Below are 13184 nucleotides of genomic sequence, written 5' to 3'. Positions count from 1 at the left end.
AATGTGAAACTTGCGACACCAACTACAAGACTGTTGGTGAGAGGGGAAGAAAAGAGTAAGAAGTCGAAAGCAGAAATGGAGGCAAATCTTAGGCATAGGCAGGAACATGACTCCTCAGAAAAGCTGTAGGTCCAAAAGTGTTGGAGTGAAAATCTGGAAAAAGTTCTTGCTCTCCACAGGGCAAAAAGAAAAGCTGTGTGGGGAGGAAACAACAACAACAACTTGTGGATAGTTTAGCGGTAGGTTTTAAAAAACCCCAGCAATTGGAACTGCTATTCTCTCCGCTATTTAGCCCTTATTTAGACTTGAATGGGCAAACTTCTTGTTGCCCTCCCAGGGTTGTCTTGTAGAATTCAGCTCAAAGATGCCTTCTAGGAAAAGCCATAATTTCTGCAGCTAGTTCATATCAAAATACTCAAGAGGAGGAGGGAACATGCACCTCTGGGAGACAAATGATGTGCTCCTCTGATAAAACTAGCTGTTGGATCAAAGGCAGACAAATGTGTGGACTTGCACAGCATCCATCTACTAGCCAGCAAAGGGAGCAGGGAGATGGTCAGATGAATTGTGGGAGCAGCTGCAGAAGAAGGCTCAATGTTTAGGTGCAGAAGTTTCCCTGTGTCTTCTCTGCCACTGAGATTTCAAGACTTTCATTTAGTGGGCATGTCTACTAAATGAATTTTTCAGTTTGCTGTGTTTTGTCCCTTCTTACTGTGGGACTTACAGCTGATTGGCTTATATTTTGGTGACTGTTTTGTGATTGTGGTGTTCCAGGTATAAGCTAAGAAAGCAAAAAACAGCCAAGCAGATGAACCCTCAAATAAACAATTGATTTTAAAAAACCTTTTATTTATAATTCTAATGAAACAGTCTAACTGGACCAACCCAATCATCTGCCATAGGAAAACTTCTGCCATATCAGACTCAAGTTTTTGCAGAAAAATGACTGTTCTATACTGTACAGGAACTGACATTTCTCCTTTTCATAATTTTTAACTTGCTCTTCTTTGCTCTCTTCATTAGGTGGTTTGCAGCGACTCAGTTTGAGCCTCTGGCAGCAAGGTCTGCTTTTCCATGCTTTGATGAACCCTCATTTAAAGCTACCTTTCTGATTAAGATCAAGAGAGATGAGCAACTTTCCACCCTGTCAAATATGCCAAAGGTACTTACTTTTGTGGAGGAATTTTAGTAGAGCTATCCTCTGTGTAATCTGTTTAAGTGCTTTTTATTATGTTTTTGTTGCGATGATGTCCAGCGGGTTGACTTGAGCAGGTAAGCTATAAACTGTATGACTTTTTATAAAGAGATGACTGTCCCTTCCTCAAGGGCTTGAACTAAGTAGCTTTATAGAGGAAACAACTGTTTAATACACTGCATAATGTAGGGATGATATTGTAGGCACAGTTGAATGGCTACAGGAGGGATTCCTGTTGCATATAAATGTATCACTGTTTATAAGTATTTTTGTTGTTGGCTGCATCAATCTTAAACGACTTATGATACTGTTTTGAGATTTCAGTGTCTGCTGATATTGCACATGTGCACAAGACTGGAATATATCTATCAATAGTATGTGTACCCTAGGAACAATCTGTGAAAGGGGTGCCTGATCTGGAAGGATGTGCTTTTAAGCCTCAGCAAAAGGAAATAGGGTGTGAATAGGGACTCAACCCCAAAATTTGAATGAGGGGTCTGAAGTCCCATCAGCTAGACCCTTTCAGCCAAAATCTTGTAAGAGCATGTCTGCATTTTATGGTGACTATTAAGCCTTTGGAGATACCTTTATAGAAACCCAGTTTGTTTGGACAGTCTAGCAAGACTAACTCATTACCTATTCTGTCTCTGAATGAGGTCCCCTATCATCAAAAACATATCAGCATTTATCACCTGATAGAAACTCATTAATATTGGTATTAATCTAACCCGTAATGGAAAAAACTGCACACTTGGTGTTGGTGGAACATGTATGTATGCTGTGCAATTAGGGTTCCAGAAGGTTGTCTAAGGCTCAGGTGCTGATGTAGCTATCTTGTTTTTGAAAGTCAATCTAATAACTGTGCTCGTGTGAAATAATCTCTTGCTCATAGTGGGTGGATATGTAAGTTCATGGGTTTGTGGTCATTCTCAACCATTACTTTTACAGGATTGCAACACTGGTTTCCAGCCCTGAAAGTGTTTTATTTGCTGTTCTTTTCTTCACTGAAAGAATTGCAATACAGACTTTGCTGGACAACTCTCCTGTATTATGTAAACAAGGAAGGGCGCTAGCTCGCTTTCCTCTGCTGGGAGTTGGATGAGTGGCTTGAGGCAGCTTTCATAAAACAACTTTGTAGTTTTTCATCTGTAGAAGGCAAACAATGATTTACCGTTGCTGCATGTGTGAAGCAGACATTGCTGAACCAATTGCAAATAGTTGCTAAAAGTCTATCCCTTTCTTAAGCACACCTTCCACAAATGATGGGTCCTCTGAAAGACACGTTTGTCACCAAAAATAATTCTTTTTTCCTCTTCTGCTGCACCACCCTACCAGCATAAACTTCCATAGAAAGTCGCTCCATAGTTTGCTGCTACCGTAATCTTTGTATCTTCTGTATGCTCTCTTGCTCATGGACGTGATTATAAGGAAGAATACTCTGTGACAGTTTTTGTCCCTATTGGGTCAGACAGAATTATCTGATGTACCCTTAACATCTAGCCCCTTGGCTGCCAGCTTGGCTGAGAATGACTGGCAGATGGAGTGGAGGGGAAAACAACCATCAGTTCCGCTTCAGCTGCGGTTGGCTAGCTAAGGAAATTGGTTGGGGTTAATTAAAGAGTCTTTGCTAAGCAGGGAAAATTTCATAAAGTTAAGTAGAAGATATTTATTGCAAGCTTCTGTTCCCAGATCCCACTGCTGCTCTAGGAAAGAGGGTGTCTGTCAGGGTCGTTAGGTGCTACTATTTCATTTTACCTATCTTTAAAATCCACTGTGCTGTCCTTTAAATCACGTCTTCACTATGACTCTTTGCTTCCTTCTGGAGACTTCCCCTATTTAGGAATCCTTAATTCCTATTCAGAGGCTTGAAATAAGAGGCATTACCTGCCCGCTGTCTTTTAGTGTGTCTGTAAATGCCCAGTGTTGTTGGTAGTAGCCTTGTCCAGAAGAATAAGCAATGGCCCTCACTATAGCAGCAGGCATACCTACTTCCTTGCCTTTCTGCCACCGTATGAGGTGGTACATCCCCTTCAACCTGCCTTCTTCGGTAAATGCTTTGTTTGGTCATTTAATCTAGTCGCTCCGTCAGCTTCCCTATTTTCTCCCCTGAGTTCACTCAGATTTCACATCTTTTGCGCAAGGTGTTTGTGTAACTTTGTGTGGGCAGGAAGAAGTCATCTAGGGAACTAGTGCATTTGTTTGTGGCATCAGGCAAGGCTGTGAGAGTTCAGGTTGTATCTTCCTGTAAATTTGCAAGTGGGTCATCTGATGCAGTGCACGGTGAGTGTCGGCAGCTATGAGCAGCTGTTTCAGCCTTCCCAAGACAGTCTGCAGAGAAGCCACTTGGAGCTGAAGCTCTGTGTTGCCAAGAATTGTGGCTTGAATTCAGTGACTGGTTCAACAAACATGCCTGAAAGGGCAGCTCTGTATTTCTTTTTTTAGTGAATTTCTTGTCTAGTTGTCTGAGATTCATCCTGTGATTAATCTGGAACTAGCTGGCTCCCGCAGCGCAGGGACATGTCAACTAACTCTGTGAAAGACAGACTGTTATTTGCCTTACTCTTGCATCCTCCCGTAACCGCTGCCTTGCGTTCCCGGTCACACAAAGCACGCATCTGTGGGGCTCTGTGCTGAGGAGAGAGCTGCTCCCCACCCTATCTGTCCCTGCTCAGCTGGGAAGGCTGTTGCAGAGCAGCTGGCAGCTCTGTTGGTGCTGTCAGAGGGTACTAATGTTTTATACTTGACATATGTGCACGCCGCAAGGTGTCATCCACATGGAGAAAATCTGTTGAAGAGCTGCCTTTGCTATAAGATCATTAATGCATCTCTCTGCTCTTCCTCACCTCAGGACTCCGTTTATATGCAAGTTTCTAGCTTTTCTTGCTGCAGAATAGCATTCCTTGCATAGCTCTTGCAATATTGTTTTCAAGGAGATGGAAAGCAATCTGAAAATGGAAATTTGGGAAATGTGACCTTGTAACCGTTCTCCTTGTAGTGAAAAATGGGATGTATTTGTGCCTTTTTATCATTTTAAACATTGATATTATGAATTTTCCCTATTGGCCACTTTAGCTATATAACTTACTGTTCCTGGACTGGAAAGAAAAACTGTTACTTCCCTTGGTTCCAGCATGGTGCCATACAATGAATCATTCTTCAAATGGTTTATGATGCTCTTGCATCATAAATTCCTTTTGAGATGACATGATGCCTCTTACGCCTCTCTTTTTGGCTTTTTCATTCCTGCCACTGTTTGTTGTACCATTTACGTTAGCTACAAATCTTCTTCCTCTTCTGCCTTGCATACTACATCTCTTCTGCTCAGCTACCTACATGTGCTATAGGCAGAAACTGCCGTGCTTCCTTCAAACTGAGATCCCTCCTACCTTCCTGTTTTGTTAGTCTTTTCCATCAAGTGGTTGTCACCTCCCTTGCTTGCATTCTCTGTCTTGTTGCATTTACTCCTGCTATCTGACCTTTCTCCTGATGTCCTGTTTGACCATTTTTTGTTTGCAGCATCTATTGAGAATTTTATGATATGTTTAAAAGCACATTAAAAATTATCATCTGCTCTTTTCCTGCCCCCCCCATCTCTGTTTTAAATTTGATTGTTCCCTTATCTGCGTGATTAATAAAGATTTGAAAAGCTTCCAGCTGTGGAACAAAGAAGAAATCAAAGAAGATGTTAACAGGAGTGAAACTGTATACTTAGTGCTGAGTATCAAACGCTAGTTCTCAATTCAAAGGAACAAGTCAGGTTTAATTAAAATTTAAGAAGTAATAAGAACATACTGAACAAGTGAATTAATGATTTTGCTAATGTGCAAACAGCAAATTGAAAACAATTACCTTGCACTTATCTGTGTTTATGCGCCAAGCAATTTTGTTATTTTTGTTGTTTCCCTCCCCTCAGCTCCTTATTATTTGATACTGTGTTATTCCTCCTTTTTGCTGAACTGACTCATGACTTCCAAACATGGAGTCTGTTAATGGGTTCAGAAGTGGTGCCTTTGGTGTTCTGCAATTTTTCAAGAAAACTGGCTTTCCCTTGCTTGTGAATTACAAAAAAATCTTTATTTTTGTGACTGTACAAAATAAAAAAAAAATTGGATTAAAAACTGTAGAGTATTTACAAGGGTGTCTGTAAAAGTATGCTTCCTCAATGACATTCCTTGTATCAGTGAGTTCTCTTGTAACAGTACTAATACTTTATATACAAAATTTATTTTTCTTGGCGTGTTTTTATGATTAATTTCATGTTTGTCCCTGAACCTGCAAGTGCTCTTGCACTTGCTGAATTCTTACATTTTAGGCTTAGCCTGGATTGAGTGTTCTGTTAGGTAGCATGGTCTTCCAGTGCAATACTGTAGCTCTAAACAGGAGTGAGTTGATTCTTGGATGCATGAAGAAAGAAATATCAGATGTGAATGAGAGGATCATATTGTGCTGAAGTATAACATTGCTGAGATCATTACTAGGATAGGCCCACTTCTAAAAATAAATATTTACAGCTCTGTGGGGGGAGGGGGGGGAAAGAGTACAAGTTCTCCTGTAATAGCTGCAGGTCTTGGGAACGCTATGCTGGATTAGAGACTTAAGAAGATCAGGCCTTTTAGTTTATCCATGAGAAGGTTAAAGGGTGAACTTCATTGTAGTCTATAAATACCTACATGGGCAGGAGATCTCAGAAGCAGGTCTTCAACTAGCATGTACACAGCTAGTATGGCAGAATATAGAGGCTGAGTCAAATTCAGGCTAGAAGTAAGTTGTGTGTGTTCTTGAATTTGAGTTTTGGAGGTTTTTATTATTATTTGTTAATGAGAATAACTGACTTTGGAAACCATTTATCTACAGCCACAGTAGGTAGATTCTCTCTCTTTTATGAAGGAGAAGCTGTAGTAAAGACATCAGTTACAGATTTGCTGAAGGAGTTCAAGAATGAAATTCAGTGCATGTACAAAGAAAGGGTGATATTAGGCTCATATACAGAGATCAGGCTAGGTGATTATACTGGTCTGTTCAGGCCTAAAAATCTATTCCTCTTTCAGTGTGGCAGCTGAATGTTTCACAGCAGTTGAATGTTGATCATTTTTGATCTAAAATGATCTTGTCTAAAAATAACTTTTTTATTTTTTTATTCATGCATTTTTATTTGAGTAGAACTGCTTTCTGGGAACAAATGATTCATTTATGAAGTTCCAGAAAGCATGTGGGGGCTTTTATATTGGGGGCTTTAAGTGTGAACTAAAAGAGATGCAGTGTTTCCTCTGCAGCAATGCAGTCGTCTAGTAATACTGCATAATAAAGGCTTGACAAGTACGTTTGGGGTAAGTAGGCTTAAATGTTCTAGGTCTCCTCAAGTTATTAAACTATGAGTAATTTAGATGTGGGTTGTGGGTCTTGTCTATCCTGTTGAATCATAAGCAAACTTCCAGAACATCTTTACTTTTTGGTTATAAGCTGTTGCTAGCCACTTGTGAAGTAATTCTGTAACTTACCACTGACTGCTTGCATGTCTTAGTTTTCTGTTGCCTGCAATAGTAACAATATTTTCCTTTTACCTGCAGAAAGCCACTACTCCTGTGACAAATGGAATTGTTCAAGATGAGTTTTTTGGGAGTTTGAAGATGAGCACCTACTTGGTAGCCTTCATTGTCGCAGACTTGAAAAACATCAGCAGGGAAAGTAATGGGACTCTGGTATGTTTGTTCCCCTCAAAGTTCCCTCTCAAAAAAAAGCCTGCCCCTGAAAGCCTACATGCCATTTATGTCATAAAATCCTTCTTACCATGTGTTCCAGCAGTGCTGCAAATATGCTCCTCTTGATCCTCAGAAGCCTGTTAGCTACATCTAGCACCCCCCATCCCCCGAAATGTTCTGCAGTAGAACAAATTCAGACCAACTTTAAGTCTGTATTTAGTCACTTGAATACAATGGTTTAATTATTTTGTGTTTTGTTTTATGTTCCTGCCCCCACCAAAGTTCTGAGATCTAACAATTGTTCTAGTTTCATCTTCGCCCTTTACAGGGATTTGGTCTGCAGGGTCAGTGAGCAGTTCCTGCAATGGATGCAATTACAGTAAATAAATAAATAATATGGTAATACTGAGAGATCCTCCTTAATCTTATAAGAGGTGCAAGAGTTTCGCGTGAGCAGTGATTTTCATGGCTGTAGCAGGAACTGCCCCTTTGTGGTGATATGTGGGAAGTGTCAGCACCTGCCTAGAAAAAGCCAGTAGGGTTAGCACTAAGAGAGACTCAGATGAAGAGGAAGCTCTTTTCAAAAGCAGTACTGAGCATTGTTATCTTCTAGGCTAGCAAAGTAATATCATGGTCTGTCTAAATCTCTTTAATCTAACATACAGAGGTAAAGATACTGGGTTTGTATCAATACACTTTCCTTCTGACTTAGACAAGTAATTCTAGTTATAGCTTAGTAAGATGGAATTTATTTAGTCTAGCTTGAAGAACTGCATTCCCCCCCCCACCCCCCACCCCCCACATACCCTCCCTTGTGACTGCTATTCAGCTCTTTAATTAAATTCTTTTCTTTTCTGGCAAAAGCATTTAGTCTGTCCTTTACCAGGGAGAATATTAACAAGTGTACTAAAAGTTTCATGTTTGCAGAGAGCCTGAAATGACTGTCTTTGTGGTATGCTCTTCTGTGTTCCTAATAGTGAGTTTAACTTGCATGGATTGTTAGCATTTTCATGTCAGTATTTTAGAAGTATTTTATGGCAGAGCAAAGCTTGTAAGAGGGGAGAGGAAGACTGAATGATGTATTCTGACTGAGGGAAGGTGGTTCTTGCGTATGCTCCTCCCTTCATTCTGACCACTAGAAGCAATAAAAGACTAGGAGAATCACGTGGGTTTCTGAGCCCTCTAGACTTAACCAAGCTAGAGAAGTCCGGCAGAGCTTACACGGCACCCAGGCATAAGGGATCTGCCAATGTATAGGAGCGCTTATCAGCTTAAGGAGAGAAAGCGCAAGAATGTTCATAGCAAGTCAGGCCAAAGTCTAGGTTGTGGGATGTTCTGCTGCCAACAGTGGGTAGTAGGCCTGGGAGACTATAAGAAGAGGGCAGGCATATAATGATGTTTTTCTGGAGATGTGGTCTGAACTTCCAGCAATTTGTGGCCTGTAGAGCCAAAGAATCTGAACTAACCAGCTCACATAAAATAAGCTTATTGTCATGGATGTTATAATGACAAGCTCAAACTTGGAGTGTGTAAAGTTGCTTTGTGTTCATAATGTAATGAATTTTTTTCCAGACCCCAAAAGATCCCAGATGGTGTTTTTTTGTTTTGAACTTAAAATTTGCAGCTGATAAGGTTTTGTACTTTCAGCAACACTAGATTAAATCTCTAGTGGTATGTGCTTGGTTCTGATCTGCTCAAAAGTTAAAAGGGCACCCTATCCGTCTATCTGAAATGTTGTTTGTTCCCTGATTCATAGCCTAGCAAGAGGGGCCAAATGAAGGGTTTTTTGTTAGTGGTTTTGTTGATTTGTGTGTGTGTGTGTGTGTGTGTGTTAGAGCTGAAAATATAAAGGGGAACAGAAAAATTAGTCTCAACATTTTTTGTGTATGAAAAGACATCCTAAATCTGGATGAACAGGGATCTTGTAACCTAATCAAAGTTCTTAATTGGTGTAGCTACCTTGGCATGAATGGAGGGAAACCTTGAATTCTCAATTTTTATGAAAGCTTCTTACACTGAATCCAATGTAGCCCCTACCTTAGGGGAATGGATGAACTTGGTGCAAATCATTAGTTCTTGAGTGATTTTCTTGCAGATGGTATTAGTGTGGTCATAGTGATAGCTGAAAAATACAAATGAGTCAAGGTTTGCAGGGAGGATCAGTTGTTAGCTCATGGGGCGTGGAAGGGGAAATAGATGAATTTCTGCTTGTGCAAACCTTTCTTGAAGACTCTCCTAAAGGTGTCATAAAACAGCCGATAACCTTGCACTGTCCTTGGCTACACTTCTGTTAATTGGATAGTCTGTATGTTCTGTATGTAGCAAAACCCTTCAAAGACAACCAGATAATCAGTGTTTGTAACTTAGGTGTGTCCCAAAAGTGTGGCCCAGAACTTGGTCCTGTCTATTGCGGGGAGTTCTGCCTGCTTCTCTTTTACTTCTAGAGCTTTTGTGGCTGTACATTTTGAAATATTTTCTTTTCTGTTTGGACTAGGTATCCATCTATGCCATACCACAGCATCTAAACCAAGTTGGATATGCTCTAAACACAGCAGTGAAGCTTCTGGAATTTTATCAAAAGTACTTTTTAATAAATTATCCTCTTGAAAAATTAGGTAAGGCCTTTCTGAACTTTCCTTTTTTGTTGTTTTTTAAAAAAGGAAACCGTAATCAACTCTGACAAATACAGGGAAATTTTCCTTTTTTTAAGGTGTGCTAAAAAGATAGAAAGCATAAAACATCTCTGAAATAAGGGTCCCCAAAAATTATTTTAAAAATTGACAAAACGTATGACTGAGCAGGAGTGTTAAGTGGTTCCCAAGCTGGAAAATTGTGAGCTTTTTGACTTCAGATTGTTTAGACTTTTCTGTGACATCAAAGGAAGAGTTCAGTGTCCTTTTAAATGTGATGTGCTTGGATAAGGAGCTACAAAACTCCCAGTATGTGAGGCATGCGCACCTGTCTGTTATCTGCAACCTGACTTTTCTGCGTGTCTGACTGCGAGAGTTCTTAAATGCATTATTCTGAGACCACTGCCTTCAGTAGTAGCAGCAGCAATTCCTGGTTACTTGTGTCCATGCAGGATCTTTGAACAGGGTTTGCGTAGTGCTTTGAAGTTGTTTGTTGTAGAGTATTGCTAGAGAAACATGGCTATAAATCTACAGGGCAACTTCTGTGTTTGAAAATGAGCCACAGGATTTAAATAATGAGGTTTTTAGGGCAATAGGTAGACTTGAAATACCAAATTGCTTTAATTAACAATTTTCAACAATAATCATAGCCTCTTTCAAATCTTTTCCAGATCTGGTAGCTATTCCTGATTTTCAGTCAGGTGCTATGGAAAACTGGGGCTTGATCACCTTCCGAGAAACAACTCTCTTGTATGACAACAAAACCTCTTCAGTAAGGGATAAAAAGCTAATAACTGCAGTGATAGCTCATGAGCTGGCCCATCAGGTATTGGATCATTGGATCATTTGAATGCTTTTTAAAAAAATGGAGTCATTTTGCATTTTAATTCCCTTCCTGCCCTCGCTGTGACTATGGTGCATGTTATATCTGTTCAGAATGCTGCATGATCTCCAGTACAAAAGGCAGAGTGCAACTCTCTTACAATCTACATACTGAGGTGTTCATACAAAAGCATTGCTGTGGTTTTGACTGAACTCTTTTTTGGCACAAGATCCTTTATAAAGCTGGGGATGAATGGAGTGTCACTGTACTCATTTTGTTACTTCATCGATTTTAGTGAGAATGTATCCTATTTATGGAGAAAAAGGATTGTGTTTTTGGTCTGTCACAGTGGTTCGGCAATCTAGTAACTATGGAGTGGTGGAACGATCTTTGGCTAAATGAGGGATTTGCCACTTTCATGGAGTACTTTGCCATGGAGGAGATTTTTCCGGAATTACATTCAGTAAGTACTTCATATAACTAGACTTGTATCTTCGCTAAGATCTGTTTTTTAATACTGACCACAAAGGACTGATATTTATGAACTCACACTGAAATTTACTTTGTGCACCATTTAAATTATGCTATATTTCTTCTGCTTTTGCACTTTGATAATGCTGGAGGTAATAGTGTCTTTTTTTTTTTTTTTTGAATTTTAGTTTTTCTCTAATACTTCTAGTGAAGAGGTAACTAGAAATATGCAGAAGTAATCTGCGTGCCATCTTTCTTTGTTACGTAGCTAAAATAGTCTTTGCAAAATAATGGTCATTAAAAGCTGTGTCTGTGTACCAAATTATAACTTAATCTATGTACAGAAAGCCCAAGCATGTTGTTGACCAAGTTTGTCAGTTTTCACTTTTCCTGGTAGACTTAGGCAGCACCAGAGATTACCAAATATTCCTGGAGTCATTCCTGTCTTGTCATCATCTTGGTACTTGCTTGTGTCTAAACCAGTTTGGGATTCAGAGATTGGGGGACCTGATCTAATAATGTGTTATGGTCCCACCCATGGTTTCTGATAGCTTTGGATTACACTAATAGTACAAAGTACTAATGCCACAAGCGCTTCTCTTTATAAATGTGGTGGAAGGAAAAGGAAGCTTTTTGATATAATAACCTAATGGTGATTTAAAAACTTACTCAGGAACTGAGTGACCTAACTTCTCAGGCTCTGGATAACATGAGGGCTTCAAACATAATCTTTCACCACCAGGGAGAGGATATCCACTACTGTGGGTGGTAAAGCAACTCAATCATTGAATAAAGGCAGAGAAAGGAATACTGGTGGGACTAAAGGGAGAGGGCAGCGCACAGACTGAATTTGCCTCCTGGTATAAAGATAATTCTCTAGGATAGGACAGTTCTAGATTCTGCTTCCAGGACTGCTTATGCAGTTTGCATTAGAGAGTCACTAGATAAAAAGCCTGGGTGGTACAGCCTGTTTCCTGCATGCTGGATTGGACCCTTCTGAGCATCCTGGCTGCTTGTTAAGAGCTTTTCAGCATCGAGGCTCTTAATTCCCCCTAGTTATTGCATAAGGAACCTGGGCTGGTAACTTGGATCTGTAAATTTCTTTCTCAGAGCTGGGTGTTCCAAAAGCTTGTTCATTTGGCCTGTTTGTTATTGTGTTCGTGCCTGCCTGAAAGTGTGGTTATGTAGCTGTTCTTCTTGTTGCGCACATACATAGTGAGGGGAGGACACACAATTAGTCTGCTATTTAAGAAGCACGCATTTGTCATACAGTGTGTGTGTGCTTCATTCTGAACTGCCTGACAGCTGCCTTCACCTACATCTAATTTCACCACATGGTGGTGCCAAATAGTGTTTTATTAAAAGTAAAAATTCACTCAGAACTTCTGCATTCAAAGAAAATAGCTTTAAAATGTTAACCTTTTAAAAGAGCATCTTGATTGTCTTATGCTGGTGTGTGGTGTTTTTGGGAGGCGGGGTGGAGGGCCTGGGGGTTCCTGTAAGATGGTAAGATCCATTCCTACTTTGCAGAAACTGTACAGAGAAGTATGCGCTCAATTCTTGATGAAATGTACAACATATTAACTTCAAATGTCTTCATCCTAGAAGGAAAGACAGAAGAAACTTTGGTACTAGGATCATTAGATAAGACAGTGTTTACATTCACACAAATATCATTATATAGTCAATAATTTCACTGCAGGCTTCACTTTTTAGCATTAAAAGAATGACTACTTTAGTATGCTTTATAATCCTTGTCTCCCATAAATGAACTGAAAACATTTTGTGCCAAATCTGAAATTTGGCAGATTGCTTTTTTATTAGCTAAATGTATTTTCTCTAATGCTGAAGATATTTTTAGCTGAGACAAGAGCTTAAGGATCTGGGTTACAGTGCAAACTCAAGATTGAGATACCACTGCTAAAATCTGGCAGGGCGAGAGTAGATTTCGCAAGTGGTACCCTGACAATACTTTTGCTGCCTTCATTGGCAGGATGGTTAGCACGGCTTTCCTAAGAGAATGACAGATGAGCAGACTGCTGTATCAGATTAGTGGAAGAGGAGGACAAAGACAGGTTTTATTGTTCTTCTTGCCATGTATGTTCTAGCTTCTCAGATACTTGTAAATGTTTCACTTCTAGGATGAAGATTTCCTAAATCTAATTTTCAAGGCTATGATGAAGGATTCCTTGAACTCTTCACATCCAATCTCTTCGGCTGTTCAGTCTTCACAACAGATTGAAGAAATGTTTGACGCACTTTCTTATATAAAGGTAACTTCAAAAAAATATTTGGAAAGTGATTAGCCATAGTAAACATGGATGTGGGATTGTGAGTAAGTAGGCATATACTGACAGTCATTTGGG

The 13184-nt window shown here is 39.8% G+C and overlaps 1 protein-coding gene across 2 annotated transcripts in view; it reads left to right on the top strand.

Annotated features, from left to right (window-relative positions):
- The window catches only part of LNPEP (leucyl and cystinyl aminopeptidase), a 66234-nt gene that overhangs the window by 28881 nt on the left and 24169 nt on the right, over positions 1 to 13184 (top strand). For both annotated transcript variants that reach the window (XM_067316660.1, XM_067316662.1), the window contains 6 exons: positions 1024 to 1162; positions 6763 to 6894; positions 9389 to 9509; positions 10196 to 10350; positions 10697 to 10810; positions 12960 to 13091. In XM_067316660.1, the coding sequence (XP_067172761.1) occupies positions 1024 to 1162; positions 6763 to 6894; positions 9389 to 9509; positions 10196 to 10350; positions 10697 to 10810; positions 12960 to 13091 (793 nt within the window). The remainder of the gene's footprint in view (positions 1 to 1023; positions 1163 to 6762; positions 6895 to 9388; positions 9510 to 10195; positions 10351 to 10696; positions 10811 to 12959; positions 13092 to 13184) is intronic.

The sequence above is a fragment of the Apteryx mantelli genome, chromosome Z (assembly GCF_036417845.1).
Source record: "Apteryx mantelli isolate bAptMan1 chromosome Z, bAptMan1.hap1, whole genome shotgun sequence".
Classification (NCBI taxonomy): domain Eukaryota; kingdom Metazoa; phylum Chordata; class Aves; order Apterygiformes; family Apterygidae; genus Apteryx; species Apteryx mantelli.
This window is presented reverse-complemented; position numbering and strand designations above follow the sequence as displayed.